Source organism: Callospermophilus lateralis, chromosome 7 (genome assembly GCF_048772815.1).
Source record: "Callospermophilus lateralis isolate mCalLat2 chromosome 7, mCalLat2.hap1, whole genome shotgun sequence".
Lineage (NCBI taxonomy): Eukaryota > Metazoa > Chordata > Mammalia > Rodentia > Sciuridae > Callospermophilus > Callospermophilus lateralis.
The window spans coordinates 81,351,237-81,372,645 of NC_135311.1; the positions used below are offsets into that span (position 1 = coordinate 81,351,237).

General features: G+C 38.8%; 1 protein-coding gene across 5 annotated transcripts in view; it reads right to left on the reverse strand.

The window, feature by feature from the left end:
• The window catches only part of Ak5 (adenylate kinase 5), a 254,755-nt gene that overhangs the window by 109,074 nt on the left and 124,272 nt on the right, over positions 1-21,409 (reverse strand). For 4 of the 5 annotated variants that reach the window (XM_077110121.1, XM_076862280.2, XM_077110123.1 and 1 more), the window contains exons 7-8: positions 8,158-8,248; positions 1,317-1,393 (exon numbers count right to left, since the gene is read on the reverse strand). In XM_077110121.1, coding sequence (XP_076966236.1) covers positions 1,317-1,393; positions 8,158-8,248 — 168 coding nt within the window. The remainder of the gene's footprint in view (positions 1-1,316; positions 1,394-8,157; positions 8,249-21,409) is intronic. The other variant, XM_077110122.1, reaches the window with a different exon arrangement.

The window sequence follows — 21,409 nt, forward strand, 5'->3', positions numbered from 1 at the left end:
TCTTTGAATGTTCTAAATATTCCTCTATTAAGATTTCCTTCAGATTTTTTTTTTTCTGTTATTTCTAGTTCCTGGGGGTGTGAAGCCTCCCATTTGTTGCTGCCTGTCTTGTTATACGTCAATTCTTTGTGCAGTCTATAATTTTAGGTGCACATGATGAGTGGTTGTTTGGCATTTGCTTCTGCTGAGGCCTTGCGAGTCAGCAACTGAAAAGGCTCCAAAAATGTATCACTGAACGACCTCTTTGGAGGCTAGGACGGAGGCAGTAGAGTGTGGGTGTTGGGGAATGTGCCTCGAGTTCACATTCCTACTATGAAACCACTTGTATAACCTTGACCTAATTACTCTTCTTGTTTAAGTTTTCTTTTCTGTGAAGTAGAAATAAAAACTCCTACTCTTTAGAGATATTGTGAAGAATTAATGAAATAATATAAGGAAATCAGCATAATGTTGTGCATGTAGCGAGTACTTGATAAATATTAAAAACTACCATAAATATTTGGTAGATATTATACACCTGGCAAATTTTCTCCTTGTTTCGTGATATAAGGAAGAAGCTTGATGTTCATAAAAATAGTTTCTGAAAATACAAAACGTACAGTTGATTATTATGTATGGACACTGGTCAGATCTCTTTGCTCTATTTGCAACGCGTATTAGTTTAAAATAGGAACAAAAAACCCCTCATTAGAACATAGTCACTTAGTTTTCAGCCACTGGTAAGGAGCATTGATGGATGTTGGGGGGAGTTTCAGACATTATCCTTTTTCAAAAATAGCCTAATTAGAAGTTGGATCATTTGCCAACTATTTTGGGTCATTAAAATACAGCAGAAAAGAGAGTTCTTCTGCTGAGAGGAAAATGACCCAGATAAAGTTCTTCAGTTTTATTCAAAGAGAACATATATTTATTTTTTGGCCATGTTTTTCTCAGTCACTATTCCAATTGAAAGGTTAGAAATAGACTGGCAGAGTCCTGAGCCCATAGCTGACTCTCATACATATTACCTATTTATTAGTGGGAAGGATAGAAGCAGGCAAATTCTTGGGCAAGAGTAACTTCCTCTGTCTCAAGTAACTTGCAACCACAAATCTTTCCTTAATTAACTGCTATTTTGGATCTATAGATAAGGGAGGGTCAAAGAGCCAAATGGTGAAAGAAAGCTGTAGGCTACTATGATTTATCATGAAATATGTTATTAGTTACCCATAAGGATTTCACAAAATGAAGTCTTATAATTCTATTTTTCACAAAAAAATCACAAAGGCTAATATTAGAAACATTTAAATAGAGAAATAGTTTTAGATTTATATTACCTGATCTTCATAATCAGATCCTGTATCAATGATCTCTCCAGTGTCCAACATCATTGAAGGATCAAAGTCACTTGAACCTAAATTTAGAAAAGGAAAAATTAGCTTATGGAGGCTGTTTCTAAAGAAAGAAATCCCCTCTTAGGTTTCCATATTGTTCTAGGATTCTATTAAATTCACAAACATTTCTAGATGCTTCCCATCTGCCAGGAACTGCATTTGAGCTGGAGATTGAAGATGCAGATACTCAGAGCACTGTGTCCACCCCTAAGAATATGACAGTACTGTGGAGATTGTCAACAGCAAGATTCAGAAATCAAGAAGAGTGACTAGTAGAGGAAGTGGTGGAGTTGGGATTCTTCATAAGGAGCTGATCTGTGAACAATAACACTCAGGGCAAAATGTGATTTGTCCAAGAGAAATAGCTTCAAGATTGCTAGAGTAACTAAGGCAGGAGGAACACCACGTTCGGAGTGGGAGAAGAGCAAGAGGTTTCCAGAAATAAAAGGGCTGGATCTGCCCACTCCAGAAAAACCTGAGATGCTTTCCCTCAAGCCTTTGGGGTCACCTCAGTCTCTGAAGGTGAGAAAAATCAGATTAACTTAATTTTTTAATAGAAAGATTGCTCTCCTGGGTATTAGAGGTTACATTAAATCACTTATCCATTTCTTCCCAAACTTAAACCACTGATCTTCACAAAGGGGCTTCTGAAGCACAATTTATTCATAGTTCTCATTTAATAATTCAAAATATACATCATCTCAAAATATACATCACCTTACCAGGAAGGAAAATAGATACAAAATCTAAAAGACTTATATTACCATAATCTAAAATATTATGTGTCCTGTAAAATAATGAACAAACTCATGTTTTACTATAAATGTGGCCTTACTGAATAATTCCTGGTTAGACTATTGATTGAGTAATATTTAGTGAAAATAGCTTTTCACACAACATCAAGCATCTCGCACACTTCTCAGACATGGACCTGTCCCAGAGATGTTGCCTCTGTACTCTCCCAAAACAGGAGCCAAGACTTCCTGGTGCGGTGGTGCATGCCTGTAATCCCAGTGGCTTGTGAGACTGAGACAGGAGAATCATGAGTTCAAAGCCAGCCTCAGCAACTGCGAGGTGCTAAGCAACTCAGCGAGACCCTGTCTTTAAATAAAATACAAAATAGGGCTTGGGATGTGGCTTGGTGGCTGAGTGTCCCTGAATTCAATCCCCGGTACCAAAAACAAACAAACAAACAAACAAAAAAAAAAATGAGAGCCAAGGTGTGTCCTCACTCTGCTTTTCTCTTTGCTCTCTTATCTTTAGTACCCCATCCACTCCCATCTATTACAATGACCAATACTAAACAGCAACACCACTGTTTCTGTCTTCAAAAAAAATTTTAAAAAGAAGATAAAGTTTTCCCAGATGGAGACCCCTGAACCATCAAGCCATTCTGGAGAAGTCACCTGGTGTGGAGTTGACATGTGTAGTGGCACAGGTGTGTTCAGAACAACTCTACTGATGCTAGTTGCCAGTCACATCATCGGAGCAGCCCCGGCCAATCCTGTTGCTAATGAGGCAGTTGGTAGAATGGCACTGGGAAGTCTTTGCCCCTTGATACCAAGAGGATAAGACTAGAGCATGAAGTGGGAAACTTTAATTCTTATGTATACCTTTTTAAAATGAGTGGGATTATATGTAATTTTCCTATCATTGTGTTTTGGTATTTTTCAAATAAAGAATTTTCTAAGTGTATCTTGGGGACAAAATACTTGACTGTCTCAAAGCCCAGTCTGAAAGTCAGCTTACATTTATGTGTTAAAGGCAATAAAGATGTTCGAAGTAAATTGCAAATTTTTTTCATTATATGTCATAGATATTTTAGAACCAACATTTTGCAGAATCCCACTCTGTCATTTTAGAAGAGAAGAAAATGAGATGCAGAGAAGTTAAATAACTTGGTGAAGGTCAATACAGAAAGTATGTGAGATCAAAGGCAGGGCCCTTAGCTCCAATTCCTTTGAACACACTCCACCACTGCCTCCAAATAGCTTTACAAATATTACCTTTCACTCAAGTCTCTACAGGAGAGGACCTGGAGGGATATACTGTCTATTCTGCATTCTGAGAAAATGAGGATCAGTGATAATTCTCAGTGAGATGGATCTTGGGGTGACTGTGAAAATGGCAGGGTCACAAGTGGAATTAAGGAGTCTTGTTCAAGCCCATGACCATCAATGCTCCATTGCTGCTATTGATAGCATCATTAAAGGTAATATGAATTTTGTTTAGCTGTCATTACTTCCTCAATGTGGCTGTTATCTACCACTGTCTAGTGACATGGTGATAGGTACGTGGATTCAAACACTACCTTTGAATCAGCTTTATTTAGAATGATTCATGTGGCATGAGAAACACAGTTTGAGCACAGAATCTTATTAAATGTATAGCTTCTCTTAGTGCCTGTGTCCTACTTATTTTGTTTAACTGGAAACAGTTCTTTCAATTGTTTTCAAAAAGTACAACCTGAAGGGCTCTTCAAAAACCTAGTTAACAGATACCACATATGAATATTTGATACTGAAGCAAGTTTATTAGGAAATTATCTTTGACAATAGCAGAATGAAAAGATTTTTTTGTTGTTGTTTAAGAAAAACTCCTGCTTATAATAGGAAGAAGAGATTGGCTTTCCTAATCAAGTGCTTTTAACAGAAATTTCAATATATCATTAAGGGATAAAATTTCTCGACACATTGTTGCTCCTGGCAACAGCAGCATTAATATATCAGGAGGCAACAGACAAAGGATATCATCAGCAGCTCAGATAATGATTGAAAAGCTTTTTTTTTTTTTCTTTTAGCATTGGTTGCTTGGTATGCTCAAAATGGGACCTTTAATAATAGTCCACCATTTGGCATGTGAAACAAGGAGGTAAATACAGACATATGTACACACTTTTGCATTCTTTCAATGGGCAAATTAACACATAAAACAACTGCAAATGATCTTGTTACTCAAAAAAGACAGCAAAATCAGGGCATTTTGAAAAAGTGATAGTGTGGTTTTCATTTCTCCTGATTTTGAATTTCTCGATTTCTTTTCAGATTTAAAAATATCTGTTCTATAGATAGCATGGAAAGGTCTTAGCTGAAATGTAGAACCCCACAGGGAAGACTTAGTGTCACTAGTTTTAGATGTGGTATGGTCTTCGGAAATATTATTTTCAGGTTGTCTCCTTTAATTTAAATGGAAGATGAGACAGATTGGCTTTAGAGGTACTAGAGACTAAACGTATTGCTTCCTGGGACAATGTTACAGACTTTTTTCCTCCTGGTGGATTCTCAGTCAAAAGTTGTAGGAATTCTCCTTCCACTTTGAGTGCTTCCTGAACAGTGATAGGTGCAGGTAAATAAAACCCCTCCAATCCTCCATTCAGTCCTCCAGGGAAAGCAGGCTCTCCCTTGCTCCAACTTCCATTAACTGCAGGCTGCTCTGTAAGAGGAGGTTGCATTTCATCCTTGAATCTAAAAAACGCAGCTTAGAAATGAAATGCATTCTATGCATACATGCCGAATGAGAGTAAAGAAAAGGAAGTTTACACTTTACCTTTGCAGATCTTGCTCTCATTCACTTACTCTAATAACATGAAGTACCTCCTTGTAAATGCCTGACTGCATCGGGCACTAAGAATCCTGCTCTAATTTCAACAGTCATGGAAAGTGTAAGCAATGCTTTTGTGTCAGAATTCCTTTGAGGGAGAGAAAAAATATTATTTGGAAAAATATCCTGAGTATTTGGAACCAGAAAGTGAGCTCCTGGAGGGATCTGGGTGTTGCAGGACGGTTCTGGGTGAGAAGCGGAGAGGGATGGATTATTTCAATACTTCAGGACAAGGGTTGGGAAAGAGGAAAAGAGGCAGGGAGAAGAGAGTAGAAGAAAATACAGGAAAAGGAGGGAAATTTGTGTGAGATGTGGTCTCTCCCTATGAGCCCTCAAGTCCTTAGCAAAAATACTACCACATATACAGCCTTTTTAGTGTGGCAGTTTTACACATGGAAATCATTCACTCTTGGCAACAATCCTATGAGGTAGGTGCTATTATTTCCTTTAAAAAATAAATCTCAGTCCCTTTTATAAAAAGTTGCTATTGAAGCCAACCACTTCCAAGTACAACCATCAACTCTGCACAAAATATGAATTATACCTAGGAATTGAAATTAACCTAGATGAGTTCTGGCTATTTTTTAAAATGCATATATTTCCTCTTTATAGATAAGAAAATGTAGGGCCAGAGAGATTGATTGATGTGGCCAGATGGCTCTTCCAAAAGTCCTAATGGAGGACTCCACAGAGCAAACACTGCAGATGAAACTGAAAATTTGGAGCTCATGGCAGCCTATGGGAAAAGGTGAGCAAGTGTGCACTCAGCTTGGGAGCAAAGACTTGGTGTGCCTGTGAGTCCCACGCTTAGATGGTGACCCAGCTGAGGTGGCCAACTGGAAAAAGAAGACCTTATGTACCCTCTCGTATGAGATTCACACTGGGTATCAAACCCTCCCTGGTTCTCTGTTTTTCTTTCTGTGTGTCCTCATGAAATCTTATGCTTTAATAAAGGAAACTGCTGCTTAACCAACAATCCTGTACCTAAAAATTGTGCAGGAAAAGCACAGGACATTATGCAAGGGCTTAAACAAGTCTGGAATGGTGTCTGAGAGGCTTCTTGAATAAATCACTCTTGTACTGAGGCCAGGGTCTAGCCAGGTGAAGGATGAGACTATAGAGTTGGGAGAGTGGAGGGATATAATGAGGACAGGTTTCCTGAGCAACTGGGAAAACAGGTGCAAAACAGCTACAGAAGGAAGGTACTGGAGCCATTGAAGGAACCACAAGAAAGCAAATACTCAGATATGGGTGAGGGAAGGAGGTGATGTCCTGCACAGTGGGAAAGCTAGGGATTTGTGGCTTTCTGCTATGTGAGGAACACCAGTGCCCAGCCTGCTGGAAGGTCACTGAAGGGTTTGTTTTGTTTTGTTGTCAGAAGCCAGCACAGTTGCAGGACTGCAGGACAAAGCTACTTTGGAGAAATGCCACTAGTGAGCCGTAAGGTGCTACGAAGTTGTAAAGAGCGGGCAGCAAAATTCAGCTCCTCCACTCTACCGTATTAGCAAACTAAGGATATCTAGCAGCTAGAGACTTGTTCTTATTTTAAAAATTATGTTCTAAATAAAATATTAACTTAAAAGGCACAGGAATCGTAGCATTTTTTTTTCAGAGCAATAATAGTCTTATTTACATGATGCAACACAGTTCTCAATATTCCATCTTTCCTGCAACAGGCAGGAAATATTACTGGAAAATTAGGCAGGAGAGTTTGTATCAGTTAACTGTGCTCTGCTGGTCTGCCCAGAAAGATCTCCATCTCTTTCTTCTTATAATTCTTCCATTCTTGGCAGCTACACTTAGGTCGCTTCAAATGGTGGTTTAAAATTTTAAGTGTTTTGCCTTGTACTTCATAGCTCAGAACTTTTTTTTTTAACTTTTGAGGCCATAACTCTGAAGAAAGGTCAAGACTGAGACCAAGATTTAAAGGGTGAGATAGCACTATGTGTGCAGCTGTTGCTGTGGTTAGCATGATGTCCAAGGGCAAGGCTCAGAGCAGAAGCACCTGAACCAAAATGCTAGATGGAAGGCAGCATTGCAGGTCTAATGTGCCCCCATTTCCTCTGTGCTTGTGACCACACCAAACTGATGAGACAGAAGCTGGCCAAGATGAATTGGCCAATGATCCCTATGAAGGTGGTGCCTCTCCATAAGAGAAAGGTGAAGGCCATGGAACCAAGCATAGAGAAGAGTCCTAGGAGCTTGTGTAGAAACCCATGTACAAAATGACATGGAGGCAAAGAAGAATAAGATGGAGGGTGAGTGGCTGGTTTACAGCTGCCCCAGGCTGAGCCCATCTCTGGGACCAGCAGTGTTGAAGGCAAGGAAGGAGAGATGTGTGGCTTCAGAAGAGCTAGCTACATGCCATGGGATCAGAAGGTTTTCCGCACACACTCACTCACACACATATTCACACTCACCCAGTCTCCTCTCTGGATAAGGAACTGTTTCTCAGAGGCTCAACTTACACTCTTCTGGGGTCTCATGGAAAAACCAGAGCGTGCTGTTTGAAGAGTGGGCATTTCATTTGAATATGATGTGTACATAATACAAAATTTATTATAAAAATAATGTTGTTCTCAGTCCTGACCTTTCTTCTGCGTTTTGGCCTCAAAAGGTAAAACCCAAAAGTTCTGTGCTATTTTTAAAAACAAGAGAAAATCATCTACTTAGAACTGGTAGGTGAAGCTATGCGGGCAGTGAGTTGGACCAGAGTCAGAATAGAGAATAGAGAACCGTGAGTGCCACCTGTCTTAGGCACACTCCCAGGTGGGAGTGCTAAAGAAGGGAAGGGGCAGGGCCCACAGGAGCTGTGGATTGGGATGGAAGTGCTTTACTCAGGCAATATAGAAGAAATCCCTTTAGGCTGGGGGAGTCTTGGAGGAATTATAACTTTTAATTGTTGCACAAAGTATATGGATTAGTTTAGACGTTTTTCCTATTATGTGTGACTACCTGCTAATTTAGATGTGCAATGATAGGAAGAAAAACGTTAACAAACTGCAAAGGACAGATTTATAACCCTTTCATTCTATTTTGGTCTATCCCTTTATTTTTAAACTAGAAAGAATGAGGGCTGTCCTTTAAGCTTATAGCAATTTGTTAGGCTTCACCCATTAATACAAAGTACGACATTTGGCAGGTGATCACGGTGTATTGTTGCCCAAAGGATGTAGCAACTTACCTGCTGCAGTTTCTTTGTTGGGAAATAATTTGCTGTCAACTGCCATACTGATGTCATAGAACACCTCATCCTCGTCTCGGTCAGCATCAAACTGGGGGAAATCAGGACAGACAAATGTGGAATGTGAGTATACATAAATCAGTTCATCCTCAAACACAATGTATGTGCATTGCACAACTGTATCTGTGATGAAGAAAGACAAAGGAAATAAGGCACTCAAGTCTTTAATCAGACATTTAGAGGGTTTTTAAGTCCAGATTTCATACCAAATAAAGAAAGGCATTAGGAAGTAAATGTATAGTCACTTAAGGATAAGAAAAGTGCATACCATATTTTCTTCACATACAAAGCGAAGTCCCCACCACCCCTGGCAGGGCTTTGCACTTGCTAGCCAAGCATTCTACCACTGAGCTATACTCCCAGCACTTTTTCAAATTTTATTTCAAGACAATCTTGCTAAATTGACTAGGCTGTCCTCAAACTTCCCAGTCTCCTCTCTTAGACTGCTGAGTAGCTGGGATTACAGATGTGTATGACTGTGCCCAGCAAAACCCACCTCCAAAATCAAATTTAAGATACTGTCCTGAATACAACAAATACTATATTACAGATATGGTTTGTGAACACTATAGACTTAGATGTAACAAAAATTAAATATTTATTTTACCATTCCATAACATTTATAAAATGTGGCTATATGCACAAAACTGCTATTTCCCAAGAGGTTCAAGTGTTTAAAATACATCTCTCTTTTTTGTTAAAAATCACATTATTGAATTATAATTGATATACAACAAGCTGCAAGTCTCTGTAGTGTACAGACTGTCTAAATTTTGGTATCTATACATACCTGGGAAATAATCATAAAATCAAAATAGTAAAAATTATCTATCACTCCCCAAAGTTTAGAATTATTTTTACTATCTCTCTCAGGCACCATGGATCTGCTTTCTGTTAAATTATTTGCATTTTCTAGAATTTCATATAAAATGAAAAATATGCAATCTTTTTTGTCTGCATTCTTTCACTTAGCCCAATTATTTTGAGGGTCATCAATGTTATATCTGTAGTTAATTCCCTTTCATTATTTAGTAGAATTCCATTGCAGGTATATATTTTGAATCCCATCCCAGTAATTTTTCATCTTAGACATTGTAGTTTTCATCTCTAGATGTTTGATTTGAATCTGTGTGTGTATGTGTGTTTCTGGGGATAGAGCTTGCACATGTTAGGTAATTAAATATTCTACTTTTGCGCTATACCCCCAGCCCTAAGTCTTTTTTTAAAAATTGTTTTTCATGAATTTAATTGTCTCAATATCTGAAATTAAATTATAATAGCTATTTCAACATTCTTCTTTGCTAATTCTAACATTTACATCAGTTCCGATTGATTTTTACCTCTCATTATGGTGAATGTTTTTTTCTTTGTATGCCTGGTCCTTTTTTTTTTTTTTTTTTTGGATGTCAGGCATTGACATTTGGACCTTGTTGTTTGTTGGATATTTTTTGTATTACTATAAATATTCTTAAGCTTTGCTCAGGAATGTAATTTAATTACTTGGAAACAGTTCAGTCTTTCAAGTCTTGCTTTTAAGATTTGTTAGGCTGGACCAGAAAACTATTGAATTTAGGGTTACTTGTTTCTTACTGTTAAGGGAAGACTTTTCTTGGTCCTCTCTCCAGAGTCTTGTCAATGAAGAGGTTTTCTACTCTGGCTGGAAGAAAGATGCATAAGTCCAAGCCTGGTGTGAGCACCAGGTAATGTTCCTTCTTACCCTTTCAGGGGGTTCTTTCTTGGTTTCAGGTAATTTCCTCATGTGGATGCACTAAATAGGACTCTGCTGAATACTGGAGGAGGGGGGGCCCTCAGCTTATCTCCAGAACTCTCTGTGCTGTGCTCTTATCTCTGATACTTTGGTTCTATGAACTCAAACCACCTTAGTCTCTTGGACTCGCGGCTCCATCTCCTCAACACACACGTCCACCAGACTCCCCAGGGCTCCTTTCTCCCTGGCACTGCAGAATGAAAACTCTCCAGCCAGTCAACTGAGGCAAGCACCGGGGTTGCTGCACCTAATTCCTTTCTTTCAGGGATCTCTTCATTGTTTGATGTCCAGTGTCTTGAAAATTATTTTTAAATAATTTTTCATGTTTATGTGTTTATTTGCTTATTTAACTTTTGATCATTTCACGTGGGAGGGAGAATTCAATCTCTTTTTATTCCATTTTGTTAAGGGGTAGAAGTCTCAATTCATTAGTTTTTAATCTTTTAAAAAAAATTCTGATTTGTTATATATGACAATGGAATGCATTACAATTCATATTACATATAAAGAGCACATTTTTTTCATATCTCTTATTGTATACAAAGTATATTCACACCATTCATGTCTTCATACCTGTACTTTGGGTAATCATGTCCATCACATTCCACCATCATTTCTAACCCCATGCCCCCTCCTTTCCCTTCCCACTCCTTTGCCCTATCTAGATTTGTCTATTCCTCCCATGCTCGCCCTCCCTACCCCACTATGAAACAGTTTGATGCTGGTAGTTTTAATGAATCATAATAATAGCCATTATTTATCAGGTGGTTAGTATGTGCCCAATACTGTTAAAACATTTCATGAACTAGATTTATTTTTAAAGTCATGTTTGTTGAAGTATAATTTATGTATGGTACAATTTACCCCGTTTAGTTTTATAGCTGTATGAATTTTGATAACACAAATATAAAAAATGACAACATTTTATGGATATATAGTACTACCATCAAGATATAGAATATGTTACCTTGTTCTCCTTTACTTCTTTTTTTAAACAAATAGAGAAATTAATTTTAATATATTTTAATTTAACCCAATGATTACCGACATAATTTGCAAAGAAAATAATTGTTATTAGATATTTCATGTTCATTTTCTTTGTCCTAGTAATTCTTTGGAAACTAATGTCTATTTAACACAAAGCACACCTCAATTCAGATTAGACACATTTCAAATACTCAGTGGCCTCATGTAACCAATGGCTGCCATATTGGCTCCTTTCTCCATCTTTCACCTTTTGGTGAGACATATACTGTAGGCTGCATGATAAGTCCCATTGTTATGTGGTTTCTTGTTGAGTTCCATCAAAAGGGACACCAAAGAGATGAACTTAGAATATATGAGAGTAGAACGAGGTGTTTTATTCCTCCCTATAAGACTCTATTAGACTGTGAGTTGGTTTCTACATGCTTTTGATGAGAGTAATTTCAGTTAGGTCACCTTCTCCTACAAGTTTTTCATAGTGACTCTCTCTTATTTTACCTCCTACCTCTTCAAATTTACAGAAGGAAAGGTGCTTCACAAAATTTGTTAGTTACTCTCAACCTTGCCCTTACCTTAAATTTGGTCTTTTGATGGTATCCCATGATTTTTGATATTCTGTTCATGGTTTCTTACTAGTTTCACTGTGAGGTCAACTTTATTTTCAAGATTGTATATTTTGTCTTGATTGTCTGAGATCCTAACTTCCAAGTGATCTAGTCTGTTGGTGATGGTATCTATTGAGTTTTTTTAATTGGCTTATTGTTTTTTTTTTTTGAGAATTTCCATTTTTTTTCAGTATCTCTCTTTCTTGAAGTAATCTCTTGCAACTTGTATTTGCTCTTTTATCTCTTTGTTGTAGTGATCTATTTTTGCCTGTATCTGCTTGCTTAGGTCATTCTTTAATTCCCAAATCATCTTAGTTATGTATATTCTGAACTCTTTCTCTGACATTTTACCTGCTTCGCTATCTATGGATTCTATTGTTGTAGTATCTTGGTTTGTTTGGGGCACTTTCCTCCCTTGTTTTTTCATGCCTATGAGTCTTCCTCTCTTGTAGTGTAGATCTGAGGTATGACAGTTCTGCCCTATTGTCTTATAGTGTCCCTACAGCTTACCAATTCCTCACTTTTAAGGGAGAGATCAATATTACAGCACTCAGTGTACCCAGTGTGCAGCCATATATCAGTTAGCTTCAATTTTTACATTTGCAGTTTTGTCACTATAATCAAAAAGGATGAGTTTGGTTATCTTCTACCTTATTGTCAATAGGTTTGCAAAATGGTTTACAGTTTCTATTGGTAGAAAGGGGCCTAAGGGGTTGCCTGAAATGTTTATGAGGTAGGATTTAAAATATGGAGGTATTAGATTATATGACTAGTGAGAGGGTAATCATAAGAAGTTGGCTGTTAGTAGGAGAAACAAGAGATAGGCAACCCCATATAAGACTCCCTGTTACCTCAGGAACAGGATAACTGTTAGCACCCCGAGTAGAGATCATTTGGTGCAGCCAGGTCCACACGGACCTTGATGATATCTTACCAGGTCCTTATTATTGTCCCTTGATATAAGCAGTGATGTCCCAGTTTTGTGGAGTGGCAGCCTCAAGCCTATATGTACCCTGATGTTGGGCTGTGGAGCCACGCTTTGGTGAATAAGGAATCCCAGGACAGGGTGACTCACCACATATCTCTGAGCCCAGGAGAGGCCTATCCTCCTGATCTCCTAGCTTTTAATATTAAATATTATCTTGAAGATAGTTCAGATTCAAGTGGTTTATTCCTTTATATTTTTTTCTATTGAAGTGTTTTGTTTTTTCTTGTGAGAGAAATTTGGGAAATCTAAGTTAGACATTTATTTCCTCATCTTTCCTTACAGTTAAAACACAGTCATGAGGGAAAGATGATACTTAGGAAAAAGCAAAGTTCACTAACTCAGATTTTACAGAACTCCAGGCATGTTCCAATTCCGTCAATGGGTTTAAAGAACTTATAAAAAGATTCTTTTTTCCCCCACTTTTTATGTTTATTATTATTGTTTAAAACATATTTGATGTGCAATAAAATTTCAGAAAAGCATACAATTGTTTAATAAATTATCACAAAGTAAACATTTCATCAAGAAAGTAAAAAAACAGGATCTTAACAGAAACACCAGAAGTCCCTCGTGACCTGCCCCAATGCTGTCGCCACTCTTTTTCCTCCCTGAGCTAATGCCCATGCTGTTTTCTCAACACCATAGCTTTGGATTTTTAAAACATTTTTATTTTCTTATTTTTATTGGTGCATTATAGGTGTACAGATTGATGGGATTTGTTGTTATATATTCATACATGCACATAATATAACAGTATAATTTGGCCAATATCATTCCCTAATATTTCTCCTTTCCCTTTCCTCTTCTTTTCTCCTTGTCCCTTTCCTCACTTTACCCATCTAGATTTCAATTTCATGAGATTCCCCCCAACGTTATTTTCCTTCTTTCTCTCTAGCTTCCTCATATGAGAGAAAAAAATAGACTCTTGATTTTCTGAGTTTGGCTTATTTCACTTAGCATAGTGTTTTTCAAGTTCCATCCATTTTCCTGTAAATTACATAATTTCATTCTTCATTATGGCTGAATGAAATTCCATTGTGTATATATATATATATTACATTTTCTTTTTTTTTCTTTTTTTTAATTAATTTTTATTGTAGGTTGTTCAAAACATTACATAGTTCTTGATATATCATATTTCACACTTTGATTCAAGTGGGATATGAGCTCCCATTTTACCCCATATACAGATTGCAGAATCATATCAGTTGCAGAACCATTGATTTACATATTGCCATTCTGGTGTCTGTTGTATTCTGCTGCCTTTCCTATCCTCTACTATCCCCCCTCCCCCCTCCCCTCCCCTCTTCTCTCTCTACCCCCTCTACTGTAGTTCATTTCTCCCCCTTATATTTTTCCTCCTTTTTCCTCACTTCCTCTTGTATGTAATTTTGTATACCCCTGAGGGTCTCCTTCCATTTACATGCAATTTCCCTTCTCTCTCCCATTCCCTCCCACCTCTCATCCCTGTTTAATGTTAATCTTCTTCTCATGCTCTTCGTCCCTACTCTGTTCTTAGTTACTCTCCTTATATCAAAGAAGACATTTGGCATTTGTTTTTAAGGGATTGGCTAGCTTCACTTAGCATAATCTGCTCTAATGCCATCCATTTCCCTCCAAATTCTATGATTTTGTCATTTCTTAATGCAGAGTAATACTCCATTGTGTATAAATGCCACATTTTTTTTATCCATTCGTCTATTGAAGGGCATCTAGGTTGGTTCCACAGTCTTGCTATTGTGAATTGTGCTGCTATGAACATGGATGTAGCAGTGTCCCTATAGTGTGCTCTTTTTAGGTCTTTAGGGAATAGACCGAGTAGGGGAATAGCTGGATCAAATGGTGGTTCCATTCCGAGCTTTCCAAGAAATCTCCATACTGCTTTCCAAATTGGCCGCACCAATTTGCAGTCCCATCAGCAATGTACAAGAGTACCCTTTTCCCCACATCCTCGCCAGCACTTGTTGCTGTTTGACTTCCTAATGGCTGCCAATCTTACTGGAGTGAGATGGTATCTTAGGGTGGTTTTGATTTGCATTTCTCTGATTGCTAGAGATGGTGAGCATTTTTTCATATACTTGTTGATTGATTGTATGTCCTCCTCTGAGAAATTTCTGTTCAGGTCCTTGGCCCATTTGTTGATTGGGTTATTCGTTATCTCATTGTCTAATTTTTTTAGTTCTTTGTGTATTCTGGATATTAGGGCTCTGTCTGAAGTGTGAGGAGTAAAGATTTGTTCCCAGGACGTAGGCTCCCTATTTACCTCTCTTATTGTTTCTTTTGCTGAGAAAAAACTTTTTAGTTTGAGTAAGTCCCATTTGTTGATTCTAGTTATTAACTGTTGTGCTATGGGTGTCCTATTGAGGAATTTGGAGCCTGACCCCACAGTATGTAGATCATAGCCAACTTTTTCTTCTATCAAACGCCATGTCTCTGATTTGATATCAAGTTCCTTGATCCACTTTGAGTTAACTTTTGTGCATGGCGAGAGAAAGGGATTCAGTTTCATTTTGTTGCAAATGGATTTCCAGTTTTCCCAACACCATTTGTTGAAGATGCTATCCTTCTTCCATTGCATGCTTTTAGCCCCTTTATCGAATATAAGATAGTTGTAGTTTTGTGGATTGGTTTCTGTGTCCTCTATTCTGTACCATTGGTCCACCCGCCTGTTTTGGTACCAGTACCATGCTGTTTTTGTTACTATTGCTCTGTAGTATAGTTTGAAGTCTGGTATAGCTATACCGCCTGATTCACACTTCCTGCTTAGCATTGTTTTTGCTATTCTGGGTCTTTTATTTTTCCATATGAATTTCATGATTGCTTTCTCTATTTCTACAAGAAATGCTGTTGGGATTTTGATTGGCATTGCATTAAACCTATAGAGAACTTTTGGTAATATCGCCATTTTGATGATGTTACTTCTACCTATCCATGAACAGGGTATATTTTTCCATCTTCTAAGATCTTCTTCTATTTCTTTCTTTAGGGTTCTGTAGTTTTCATTGTATAAGTCTTTCACCTCTTTTGTTAGGTTGATTCCCAAGTATTTTATTTTTTTTGAGGATATTGTGAATGGGGTGGTTGTCCTCATTTCCATTTCAGAGGATTTGTCGCTGATATACAGGAATGCCTTTGATTTATGCGTGTTGATTTTATATCCTGCCACTTTGCTGAATTCATTTATTAGCTCTAATAGTTTCTTTGTAGACCCTTTTGGGTCTGCTAGGTATAGAATCATGTCATCTGCAAATAGTGATAATTTGAGTTCTTCTTTTCCTATTTTTATGCCTTTAATTTCTTTCGTCTGTCTAATTGCTCTGGCCAGTGATTCGAGAACTATGTTGAACAGAAGTGGTGAGAGAGGGCATCCCTGTCTTGTTCCAGATTTTAGAGGGAATGCCTTCAGTTTTTCTCCATTCAGAATGATGCTAGCCTGAGGCTTAGCATAGATTGCTTTTACAATATTGAGGTATGTTCCTGTTATCCCTAGTTTTTCTAGAGTTTTGAACATAAAGGGATGCTGTACTTTGTCGAATGCTTTTTCCGCATCTATCGAGATGATCATATGGTTCTTATTTTTAAGCCTATTGATGTGGTGAATAACATTTATTGATTTCTGTATATTGAACCAACCTTGCATCCCAGGGATAAATCCTACCTGATCATGGTGCACAATTTTTTTGATATGTTTTTGTATCCGGTTCGCCAGAAGTTTATTGAGGATTTTTGCATCTAGGTTCATTAGAGATATTGGTCTGTAGTTTTCTTTCTTTGAAGTGTCTTTGTCTGGTTTAGGAATCAGGGTGATGTTGGCCTCATAGAATGAATTTGGAAGCTCTCCCTCTTTTTCTATTTCCTGAAATAGCTTGAAAAGTATTGGTATTAGTTCCTCTTTAAAGGTTTTGTAAAACTCTGCTGTATACCCATCTGGTCCTGGGCTTTTCTTAGTTGGTAGTCTTTTGATGGTATCTTCTATTTCCTCAATTGATATTGGTCTGTTTAGGTTGTCAATATCCTCCTGACTCAATCTGGGCAAATCATATGACTTAAGAAATTTATCGATGCCTTCACTATCTTCTATTTTGTTGGAGTATAAGGATTCAAAATAATTTCTGATAATCTTCTGTATTTCTGAAGTGTCTGTTGTGATATTGCCTTTTTCATCCCGTATGCTAGTAATTTGAGTTCTCTCTCTTCTTCTCTTCGTTAGCGTGGCTAAGGGTCTGTCGATTTTATTTATTTTTTCAAAGAACCAACTTTCAGTTTTGTCAATTTTTTCTATTGTTTCTTTCGTTTCGATTTCATTAATTTCAGCTCTGATTTTAATTATTTCTTGTCTTCTACTTCTTTTGCTGTTATTTTGCTCTTCTTTTTCTAGGATTTTGAGTTGAAGTATTAGATCATTTATTTGTTGGTTTTTTCTTTTTTTAAGGAATGAACTCCAAGCAATAAATTTTCCTCTTAGAACTGCTTTCAATGTGTCCCAAAGATTCCGATATGTTGTGTCTGTGTTTTCATTTATCTCTAAGAATTTTTCAATTTCCTCCTTGATGTCTTCCATAACCCATTGATCATTCAATAACCTATTGTTCATTCTCCAAGTGATGCATGATTTTTCCTTACTTCTTTTATCGTTAATTTCCAATTTCATTCCATTATGATCAGATAAGATGCATGGTATTATCTCTACTCCTTTATATTGTCTAAGAGTTGCCCTGTGACATAATATATGATCTATTTTTGAGAAGGATCCATGTGCTGCTGAGAAAAAAGTGTAACTGCTTGATGTTGGGTGGTATATTCTATATATGTCAATTAAGTCTAGGTTATTAATTGTGTTATTGAGCTCTATAGTTTCCTTATTCAACTTTTGTTTGGAAGATCTGTCCAGTGGTGAGAGAGGTGTGTTGAAGTCTCCCATGATTATTGTATGGTGGTCTATTAGACTCTTGAACTTAAGAAGAGTTTGTTTGATGAACATAGCTGCACCATTGTTTGGGGCATATATATTTATGATTGTTATGTCTTGTTGGTGTATGGTTCCCTTGAGAAGTATGTAGTGTCCCTCTTCATCCCTTTTGATTAACTTTGGCTTGAAATCTATTTTATTTGATATGAGTATGGACACTCCTGCTTGTTTCCGAAGTCCATATGAGTGATATGATTTTTCCCAACCTTTCACCTTCAGTCTATGTATGTCTTTTCCTATCAAATGCGTCTCCTGAAGGCAGCATATTGTTGGGTCTTGTTTTGTGATCTATTCTACTAGCCTGTGTCTCTTAATTGGTGAGTTTAAGCCATTAACATTTAGGGTTATTATTGAGATATGGGTTGTTCTTCCAGCCATATTTGTTTATTTATGTTACTAAACATGGTTTGTTTTCCTCTTTGATTATTCCCCCCCCTTTACTGTACTACCTCCCGCTGTTGGTTTTCATTGAAATTTTCCATTTCCTCTTCCTGTAATATTTTGCCGAGGATGTTTTGAAGAGATGGTTTTCTAGCTGCAAATTCTTTTAACTTTTGTTTATCATGGAAGGTTTTAATTTCATCTTCCATCCTGAAGCTTAATTTCGCGGGATACACAATTCTTGGTTGGAACCCATTTTCTTTCAGTGTATGAAATATGTTATTCCAGGATCTTCTAGCTTTCAGAGTCTGTGTTGAAAGATCAGCTGTTATCCTGATTGGTTTACCCCTAAATGTAATCTGCTTCCTTTCTCTTGTAGCTTTTAAAATTCTCTCCTTATTCTGTATGTTGGGCATCTTCATTATAATGTGTCTAGGTGTGGATCTCTTATGATTTTGCACATTCGGCGTCCTGTAGGCTTCTAGGATTTGGGATTCTGTCTCATTCTTCAAGTCTGGGAAGTTTTCTCATATTATTTCATTGAATAGATTGCTCATTCCTTTGGTTTGGACCTCAATACCTTCCTGTATCCCAATGACTCTTAAGTTTGGTCTCTTTATGTTATCCCATATTTCTTGAATGTTCTGCTCATGGTTTCTTAACAGCTTTGCTGAGCTGTCTATGTTCTTCTCCAGTTGAAATACTTTGTCTTCATTGTCTGATGTTCTATCTTCTAAGTGTTCTACTCTGCTGGTAGTATTCTCAATTGAGTTTTTAAGTTGGTTTATTGTTTCCTGCATTTCCAGGATTTCTGTTTGTTTGTTTTTTATAACCTCTATCTCCCTGTATAATTGATCTTTTGCTTCTTGGATTTGTTTATGTAATTCATTGTCGAAGTGGTCGAAGTGGTCTTTCATTGTCTGATTTTGCTGTCTAATGTCTTCCTTGAGACTCCAGATCATCTGAAGCATGTATATCCTGAATTCTTTATCTGACATTCCATCTGCTGCAGATATTACCTCTTCTAAAGTTGAATTGACCTGCATTGCTTGTGGTCCTTTCTTTCCTTGTCTTTTCATACTGATTGCGTTTCTTTCTGCTTGGTGAAACTGTTGTGTTATTTATTTTTCCCCCTATATATTATATTGCTCTTGTATAGCTGCAACGTCTCCCTTGTAGGCTTTGGCGGTTTTTCTGCCCCTCCTTCAATTGAGGCAATGTGCCTACCACGCCGGGAGGCCGCTGTGCCTGTACTTTCGATGGGCCTGTTCTTTCGGTGGTCACAGGTCCGCCTACCTTGCAGGCGTGAGCAGCGGCTTTGCCCCTCCGCTGGCCACTAGGCCTGTTCTGTCTGTCGGTTGCAGGTCTGTCTACCTAAAAGGCGCTGGTGGAGGCTCTGCCCCTCCCCCAACCGGGGCGGGGCGATGTGTCTGGCCGACCGCTGGGCCTGTTCTGTCGGTGGTCAGGGTTCTGCCTACCTAGCAGGCACGTGGGGCAGCTGTGCCCCTCCGCAGGTTTTTGGGCCTGACCTGCTGGTAGGTCGTAGGTCTGCCTACCTTGTAGGCTCGGGGGGTGGCTCTGCCGCTCTGTGGATTGCTGTGCCTGTTCTGCTGGTGGGTAGTGGGTCCGCCTACCTTGCAGGCGCCCGGCGGCTCTGCCCCTCCCCCAACCAGAGCGATGTGTCTGGCGGTCCACTGGGCCTGTTTTGTCGGTGTTCACAGTTCCGCCTACCTTGCACACGCGTGGAGCAGCTGTTTCATTAGTGCCTGGGCACACTCTCCTTGTTTGCCTCCCTCAGGCCCTAAGTTTGTAGAGCTTGGGGCTGAGAACCCCCAGCCAATTTGCTTACCTTCTGGTAGCCACGCCCCCGTATCTGGTGCAAGAGACCTCAGTTGTCAGCACTGGTGGGAGCGGTAGCTGGGAGTCCCGCGTCGCGCGGCTCCCGCCGGCTCCTGTGCCAGCGCTGCCTCCGGGGTTTCTTGACTACCACGCTGGCAGGTCGCTGGACCTGTTCCGGGCGCGAGCGGAGGCTCTGTTTGGCCCCCGCTCTAGCCGGGGCGATGCAACACCACGCCGGCGGGTCGCTGGGCCTGTTCTGGGCTCCGGCGGCGGCTCTGCTCCGCCCCTCTGGCCTTCACAGTATTCAGCAGGACCCGGACGAGAAACAGTTTCCGCGGGTTCTTTTATCCCTGGGCCAGAGCAGTTCCGGGGGCCAGAATTCGGCCTCTCCGGACTTCGTGCATGCTCCGACAGGAGCAGGCTCCAAGAAGCAGTTTCTGCGGGTTCTATAGCCCTGGGCCAGAGCAGCTCCGGGAGCCGGAACTCCGCCACTCCGGGCTCGGTGCGTGTTCTGATAGGAGCAGGCTCCAAGAAGCAGTTTCCGCGGGTTATTTAGCACTAAGTCTGAGAAATTTGTCTGCGAGACGCAGACAATTGTCAGCCTGAAATTACCTGTTCTATAGCTGAAAGAAGACTACATTTTCTTTATCTGTTCATCCATTGACGGACACCTAAACTGGTTCCATAATTTGGTGATTATGAATTGTGGTGCTATAAGCATGGTATGCATGTATTGTTATCATATGATGACTTTAATTCTTTAGGATAAATACATAAGAGTAGTATAGTTGGGTTGTATGGTGGTTCCATGCTTAGTCTTTTGAAGAACCTCCATTCTGATTTCCACAGTGGTTGCACTAATTTACAATTCCACTAAAAATGTAAAAGTGTTCCTTTTTTCTTCACATCCTCTCCAGCACTTATTATTGTTTGTATTCTTGATGACCACCATTCTGCCATTCTGATTGGTGTGAGATGAAATCTTAGTGTTTCTTTTTTCTTTTTTTTTCTTTTGGGGCACCCAAGATTGAACTCAAGGGCACTTGACCACTGAGCCACATTCCCACGCCCTATTTTGTATTTTATTTAGAGGCAGGGTCTTACTGAGTTGCTTAGCACCTCACTTTTGCTGGGCTGGCTTTGCAAGCTACAGGGATTACAGGTGTGTGTCACTGCATGCAGCTTCAGCGTAGTTTTGATTTACATTTCCCTAATTGCTAAAGATGTTGAAGACTATTTTTATTTGTTGGCTGTTTGTATTTGGATCTTCTAAGCATAAGATCATATCATCTGCAAATAGTGATTACTTGACTTCTTCCTTTCCAATTATCTTAAAATATTTTTTTTTAGCTATAGATGGATACAATATCTTTATTTTTATTTGTTTATTTTTATGTGGTGCTGAGGATCAAATCCAGAACCTCATGCAATCAAAGCAAGCACTCTACCACTAAGCTACAACCCCAGCCCTTCCTTTCCAAGTTTTGTCCCTTTTCTTTTCTTATTGGTCTGGCTAGAATTTCTACTACTATATTGAATAGGAGTGGTTAGAATGGACATCATGAACAAGGATATTTTGAGTACTAAAGTACTTGATTGCCCAATCCAAGAGGCAAATGTACAACACAATTCTTGAAATCATTTACCAAATGTTTTTT